This window comes from Montipora capricornis, chromosome 14 (assembly GCF_036669925.1).
Source record: "Montipora capricornis isolate CH-2021 chromosome 14, ASM3666992v2, whole genome shotgun sequence".
Lineage (NCBI taxonomy): Eukaryota > Metazoa > Cnidaria > Anthozoa > Scleractinia > Acroporidae > Montipora > Montipora capricornis.
In genome coordinates this window covers 42,756,161-42,764,199 of record NC_090896.1, presented here as the reverse complement: position 1 = coordinate 42,764,199, position 8,039 = coordinate 42,756,161, and the positions used below count along the sequence as shown (strand labels likewise).

Below are 8,039 nucleotides of genomic sequence, written 5' to 3'. Positions count from 1 at the left end.
CTATAATTCAAATTCATACATTAGTTCTCTGGATGTACAATTTTGCACATCTGAGAGTGAAACCATGATACATTAAAAAATTTCTCCAAACTTAGAGTAGCATCAAAACTGTAGAGATTCCAAGCCTCCCGAGAGGAGTTGGAGTCTGTCGATTTGACGTCTTGTCTCCCGCTCTCCAGATTTTGATCAAATTCTTCTGATTTAGTTTTTAAAAAAATTGAAAACCAGGCAGAAAATTGCTATCCTTAGTGTCTTTTGGGAGATCTGTGTAAACACCACACATTGCGCAGATCGACTCATAATTATTTAAAGGTCAGCAGTCTCTTAAATACACCACTAATGGCAGGTCCAGAGCAGTTGGACAAGTGCATGTGCCAGCAAGCAATTCATTCAGAGAGGATGAATTAATTGCAAAAAAGACATATACATTTGCAATTTATAAGAACTTTAAACTTTATATACTTTTTAACTCAAATATGATTTTAAAATGCAGGAAATGGTACTTGCTCGAAGCATGGTTAGCACTAACCAGCGCTAAATACCATGGAAACCAACAGGTTTTGATACCTCTTAACCAATGGTTACTGTGAACCAGGCTCCGAGCAACCGGCTCCTGGTTGCAATGTCTATGTTATGAAAGTTAAGAACTTTACCTGATAAGACTGCCCATTAGCTTGGCTAGTGACAACAAAAGATTGACAGTTTTTCTTTTTGTTCCTATACAGTTTGTAGGTAATCACATGATTTCGAATGCAATAATGGAATAAACATTTTTAAAAGACAACCAAAATTTACAAGTGCTTACTATTTATTCCAAATTGCACGAGAATAATCATGTGATTACTCATTAATGATATACATGAAAAAATTCAGGATGGTTGAACAGAAGAAATGCCTGCATGTCACACAATCAGGGGAAAATTGGGACATAAATATTGCACCATCCAGGGTGCACGCTTGATTTGAAAACAAAAGATTTGATTGGTTTTGACCAAACCTTATTGTTTATTAGCCAATCATAATCCAGAATTTCAATGTGTAATTTCCATTGGTATTACAGTTTCTGAACTGATATTTCACCTTTTTGCACTTGTGTTACACCTGAACTGCACTGCTCTTAGCCAATCAGAATCTAGTCATTTTTTCATGTATATTATTATGTTAACAAAAGTTAGAAAGTAAAAGTTAACGTCTCTTGGTAATAGCACATGTAACAATTATAATAAAATTCAATTAATCTACAATCATGTACAGGTGTACATGTACGTGCTACTTTTCCAAAAAATGGAACACAGCACCTCAAAATGCTTTATAAAAAGCACCTGTCTCTGCTTACCTTTATAGTTATACTGCTCTATGACTGACTGAAAAATGAAAAAGAGTTTACAGCATGAAATGTTAGAATCTACTTTAAAATTTGGAGCCCACTGACCATTCAGACAAAAAGAATTTAAAGAGATTTATCAGTACACTGTAAATGAACGGAGCGTATTTGGAAAAAAACCCAAGCGCTCCCACGCAGTGTGGCCTGCTGTAGTTCGGATACTCTAGCTACCTTACCTTCATACATATAGTAAACACCTGCAGATAAGCCGCACCTTTTTCCCAAAAATCTTTGCTAGAAATCAGAGGTGCGGCTTATCTGCGGAAAAATTTGAAAAAGGCTGCTTCTGGTGTCCAGTTTTTCACCTTCGCATCCAATCTGATACCTGGTTACTAAGCTATGAACGTTCTGCTAATGCTCTTGTTGTAATGCAAAAATCTATGGAAAAACTGTGTTGAATGAAAAAAGGCCCCTCAACAAATACCAGAAAGATATCAATCATAGTTGGTTAGTAAGTTCAAAGTTGGTAAAAATGATGTTCACACTACTTCAATTGCCACTGAGCTACACAAGACTTTAAGGCTTGGGGTCACATATGCAAAAATGTATATGTTCTGCATTGTACTAGCTCACAATATCTTTGAAAGAGAGATGATACATTTATTTGCCTTCTTGAATCATGAATGATTAATTTTAACATAAATACAACTGCATAATATTCTCATTCATCAACAAAGCCAATCAACATAACCATCTCCCTCGCTCTACAACAAGTTAAAGGACAACAATTATTTACTGAAAGAACAATTAAACTAAATTCCCTTGTTTGGTCTGTTGGTTCCTGTTTGTAAATATTTAACAATAATATTAATCCATGTGCATGCATTGGATATATCGAGATGGTAAAAAGCCAATGAGGCACGTAGGACCGAGTTGGCTATAACCAGTCTCATATCCGACAATAGTTTTATTTAATTCCTTGAACTCCAAAAGTTTGGAAGCACGAAATACAAACAAAAAAGTGAGAAAATCCGCGCCAAATTGAAAAAAAATGATGAAGATGCGATGTTTTGTAATACCCTGTGGTCAGACAGAGGCAGGCTCATCACAAAAACATTTCTTGCCTTTTCGCGTACTTCTAAACACCAGAATTGATCCAAACTTTCCGCAAAAAGTTTTTTTTGCTTTGTTCAGACAGAAATTTCGCTTTCCTGAGAAAAAAAATTTGGCTTAGCAATGCTTAGTGCAATCAATTGCTATCTAAGGTCAAACTTAAGTAGTGGTTTATGAGCTGATAACCAAGATTGAGCGAACCAATCAGAGCATGAGAAATGCATTAACCAAGGTTGAAAATTTAATAACATGAAAATATCTCTAAAGACATACATGTAAGTTGTTCCAGATGGGGTAGTGACCCCTACGTACATACATACATACATTCTATGAATTGGGGCACAGTAACTGGTAAAACTGAATCATGCAAAAATTGCACAACAGAGGTGATGATGATGATGATGATCTTTTATTTTGCACTGTTCACATAGAATTTACATTACATTTGTAGAAGTAAGTTATAAAACAAAATTAAAATAAAGATAGAAAATTAACGAAATTAAGATGTGCGCAGTGACCAAAGTAGCAGATGCTTCCGAGTTGGTCACTGAGGAGCTTAAACATGAAGATGAACTATAAAGGGGGTAGCTTTAGGCTCTGTTTTTGTTTGAATTCATTCAAGCACAACTGATAATCCAGGATGGCAGTCAACAAACAGCGTTCACAGAGATGAAAGACTCACATTGTATGAGATATTACCAGGATAATTATACCTGTAATATAATACAGACACATTGCTAGCGCTGTTGGGGTTTTATTATACAAATTATCCCTGAACTCTGTATACGTCCACTAGCCATCCTCATGCACCATAGGTACCACGCCTTTTGTACAGTCGTTGTTTTTGCGTGTAAAACCTGGTCCTCAGGAGTGCTGCAAGCATGAGGATGGCCAACAATACGCAAAACTCAGTGATGTCTTGATCAACAGCACTTTTTGTTAGAACAAAAGATGCTGGAGTAACTGAAGAATACCAAGTCACTATTGCGTTCTAATGTAGTGGTCTTGTTCGAAGAACAAGGCATATATAAACAATACTTGCCATTCACATGCAAATAAGTGGCCAGCGATTCTGCAGTCTAGCTAAGAATAATGCTAATTAACGACAAATCAACGTGTCTGCGTAAAATGGTTTACACATCTAATGACTTATGTTCCTTTGCAAGCTTGAACCCAAGGTATATTAAAACCAATTAGTTTGGCACGCTCTGACAGTTTGGCACGTGCGCTTTCATTCATCCCAAAATAACAACATCAGTTACCACATTTGTGCAAATATCGTTAACGTGATCCTAAACGATAAATTTTTCGTTCTCTAGGCATTCTTTATAAGCTGACCAGTTTCATTCCCAGCCGCGCAAAAAGCATAGCATAACATTATACATGACTGAGTTAACTTACATGTAAGCTTACGTATACAGGGTTGAAGTGAAGCTGGTGATAAGAATCATCCAGTTACAGCGAGTAGGTGGACATGCAGGGTATTTTCAAAAGACACTTGAATGCACTCACCCTGTCTGGACATCGACTAACATGGTGTCGAACCTCTGACCTCAACATGACATGTTTCGCATTGAAAGGACAGCTAACGAAGTCCTTGTCTGGGTGATTCTTTCTGCATTTCAACAGGTGATGTTGAAACCGTTTGGCTTTAATTAAGTGCACCTCATCGTAAGGACAGACAAGTAATTTTTCGGGGTCCCATCGGGACCAGTCCTCGGGTGCAGACCAAGCCATTTTAATTGGAATTTTAAAACAACAATCAGACTGTTCCAGTGGTTCCACACCTTTCGCGCGAGAATCGGGTGCTTTCGCACCTTCCAAAGCATGGTCAGCGGATCCACATGGGCATTCTGTAATTCACACGAAAATTCTCTTTGCGATTGTTTCCACAGATCACCCAAGCTCGAACTTTAAATATAAGAATTTGTATGGAGAAAACGGTTTCGCAAAATTGCGATTAAAAAAAAAATAGATATATATATCTTATCTTGCTTAAGTCTTATCTTGCTTTGTCTCTGTTACAGTTTCTGGGTCGATTAAGAGCGATTTAGGTGGTTTTTAGTTCCTCTTCTTTTCCCTCTTTATACTCTTTTCCAAGGTTGGACACAAAGACGAAGCCGCCGAACGGAATCATTGCAGGAAAAGGGCTATAAATTCGCTCCCAAGACTTTGATCCCCTCGAACTTCCAGTTAGATCACGGACGATATCGATACCTCCGCTGCCCATTCGTCTTCTTTATTCACCACCCCCGTTTACCCAAACCTTTGGAAGAGCACTTAGCGACCCGCGATTGGTCAATGGGCACAATGGTGACCATTCGTGATTCTTACGCTTAGTTTTTCAACGGTTTCGAATAAATCCGAATTCGATGACTTTCGAAGCAAATAGTTCCAGAGTTTGGCGGCCCTTAATTTCTTCTCAGTGTACAAGCGGCCCGAATGAAGAATACGAATGGGCAGTGGAGGTATCTTTTCGTGATCTACGTGGAATTTCGAGGCGATCGAAGACTTAGGGGCGAATTTATGGCAGTTTTCCTTCGGCGGCTTCGTCTCGGTGCCCAACCTTGGAATAGATTATAACAAGCGAAAAGAGCAGGAGCCAACAGCCACCTAAATCGCTCTTAAATCGACCCAAAAACTGTACCAGAGACAAAGAAACACAAGATTGAAGCAAGGTTAGCTATTTTATTTTAAATCGTAAACATTTTTTTGAATTTTGAGAAAAACCGTTTCCGTTTTGACCATACAACTCCTTATATTTCTACTCTTGCTTGGGCTACCTGTGCTGTTTCGTTATTCTGAATACCTTCTTTAAAAGAGATAAAATTTATAACAATACTTTCATAAACTTTACGCTAGAGTGGGAGGTTTTCGAAGCAATCATTTTTACAAAAATAAAAAAAAATACAAAGCAATGTATAGCGTTCTTTCTCAAATTGAAGCTTCATTATGTCTCAAAAATGCACGACTAACCCCAATACCAAGAGTACCTACTAAGATCTACTTTCTCCGGATAGTTTTAAACCGCGCAAAAACGTCCCTGTATTAGTAACCATCACCAATAGGAAACCCGAGTATCTCGAGATTCGCAGAACGTATGCTTAAGAACAATAGCAGGCACTGTCCTTTAAAAGTATGAAAGTATCAAAATTGGTTGTTTTAGAACATGGTACCTCTTAGGGGTGAAAAATAATTCATGCCACGCCCACAAGACAGGATCTTGGTTACTTCTTAAGGGTTCTTTTCAAAATTTTCGACGAGCACCACCATCCTTTTGATATGGTAATCCCCCCCCGGGGGGGGGGGGGTGAAAGTGGAATAGGGGGTTTAAGAAACCACGACGGCTACGGCAACGAAAACGTCACTTCAAAATAGTAGTTTGAGCTGTCCTCAGTGTTTCACGATGTTTCCATTTTGTTTATGTTGTAGAATATGGGCGAAGTATGCTATAACCAGATTAATACTTACAGATTTGAGGCAAAGAAATAGAAGGAAAGATTCACTGTTGTTTGCCCATGTTGTTATCAAACCTGAAAATTGGTCATTTTACGTTTTTGTTTTGACGAGTATGGAAGAAATGTACAAAAATGCGTACTGCACGTGCAGCACGATCATTTTTTCCTCTTTTAACCAATAATATTACTGCTTTTTGCCGTTGCTGTTGCCGTAGCCGTCGTTGTTTCTTAAACCCTCCACGAAAATGAATAAGGAGTACAGCCGAACCTGTATATAATGGCCACCCTCGGGACTTGATGAACTGACCCACTAAAAATACTCACTGGGCTTTGTCAGAAGCACATGACCAAGAAACGTGTAACTGCAACTCTTTTCCTTGGAACAAAGCTGGAGATTTTTGGACACCAATTTTATGGCCAGATATGGACAAAATAAGATCGATACTGCACGCGTGGGCAACGAATACTAGTTTGTCTGCTTTTATCCAGACCATTTGAAAATGATGCACTAAAAACTCCAGCTCTGAACCTGAGTTTTACGCTTCTAAGTCATGCATGATTTTTTAAGGGCGCCCCCAAAAACACTTCGTGCAAGGAAACAATAAGACAATCAATACTTTTTCAAGCGATCAATACTTCAAACAAAGTTACCAACTTATGTTTTAATTAGGTAAACACTATTGTGTAAAAGTACTGTGTACTTGAAATTGACCTCTGCTCTTCTACGGTATATAGCATGGGCACTGTATTTCTATGACTTACAGCTCACAACAAAATATCTCATTCTATCATTTCATAATTATTGCCCCTTCATACTTGGCCTCTATTCTTTACAAAACTCCGTGTTAGAAAAAAAAAAAACGCCCGATGTGACGGAATCCGGAATCCAGCAAATGTTACACCGGGCTTTGGATCCAGAATACAGAGCGTGGAATCCGGAATCCATTGTATAGAATCCAGAATCACCAGCTGTCGATGGAATCCACGACCCATCACAACCCATTTCGGCCGATTTAATGGAATCCTTAGGTTTGGAATCCGTGATCCAGGATACGGGATCCAGAGTTTACGGGCTGGGATCTGGAATCCGCCGTGGACCTCCTGGATTCCTTCACATAGGGCGAAAAAATCATCCGTAGTTAATGCTTTTTATGTCTGTAGTCAGTTCTCGCCAACTGTACGTACAAACCGATGGACAAGAATTAGTTACATTTGTCTTTCTCTACGGCGCTATAATTTTACATGGTGGTGAATCCTCACTTGTTACAATGTCACGAACCTCGGACAGCAAGGGCTCATTCGGTGCAGGGGCGGATACATACTGGTTTTCTGCGTTTTACGGAAATCGGTCAGAAACACTGGAAAGGGGACTTTGGAGGGTTAAAATCCAAAAAGTTTCCCGGGGAGCATGCACCCGGAGCAAACTTTTTGTTGTTTTGGAAACCAATCATTATTTATCCTAGATCCGTCCCTGCGGTGAAGTTGCCAAGTTCCATCTGGCAGAAGTTGGGAAGTTCATTTCAAAGTCCGACATTTCTTTGTCTAATTCTCCGTGTAACAGGCTACTTCGTAACGTAGTATCCAATTTCACAACGAACTTTGCAACGTGGCGCGGTAAAGTAATGTGAAAACTAAAAGGCCGATTTTGAGCTTACAGTAGCTTTTGTACAAGTTGTCCTTCATATGACAGATCGCACTTTAAAAACAATAAAATACCGCATAAAATGATATATGGCTTAGCCTCCTTTCAAGGGTGACCGATTAATACAGGGTAAAAATAACTGAATGACTGACTGCTTCAGGGTGGCCGCGGCCGGCCGCTTGAATAGAGGTGACAGCCTAATTAACACAGATAATAAATTAAGCGTTTGTATGAGTGAAACTGATCGGGACTTTCAAAACTGGCCATTCAATACTGAGCAGTTATCATGACACAGGTGCGACTGTATTGACATTGTTACTCACGGTGGTTCCATGTTGGGAAGGAACTATCTATCACGCATCACCCAGATTTTTTTGGCCGGCCATCACGCATCACGTACACGTGCACCACGTACGGAAATGAAGCTTAACTGCACTAATCTGAAATCCATTGAATGAATTGGCGGTAATATACTGTATCCAGCGTTCGTTTTCGTCAATTA

At 39.0% G+C, this 8,039-nt stretch overlaps 1 protein-coding gene across 1 annotated transcript in view; it reads right to left on the bottom strand.

Annotated features, from left to right (window-relative positions):
* LOC138032665 (uncharacterized) overlaps nt 1-4,260 on the bottom strand; it is a 25,420-nt gene extending 21,160 nt beyond the window's left edge. The window contains exons 1-2 of the mRNA XM_068880373.1: nt 3,950-4,260; nt 1,337-1,364 (exon numbers count right to left, since the gene is read on the bottom strand). Coding sequence (XP_068736474.1) covers nt 1,337-1,364; nt 3,950-4,174 — 253 coding nt within the window. The 5' untranslated portion in view covers nt 4,175-4,260. The remainder of the gene's footprint in view (nt 1-1,336; nt 1,365-3,949) is intronic.
* Nucleotides 4,261-8,039: the final 3,779 nt, after the last annotated feature.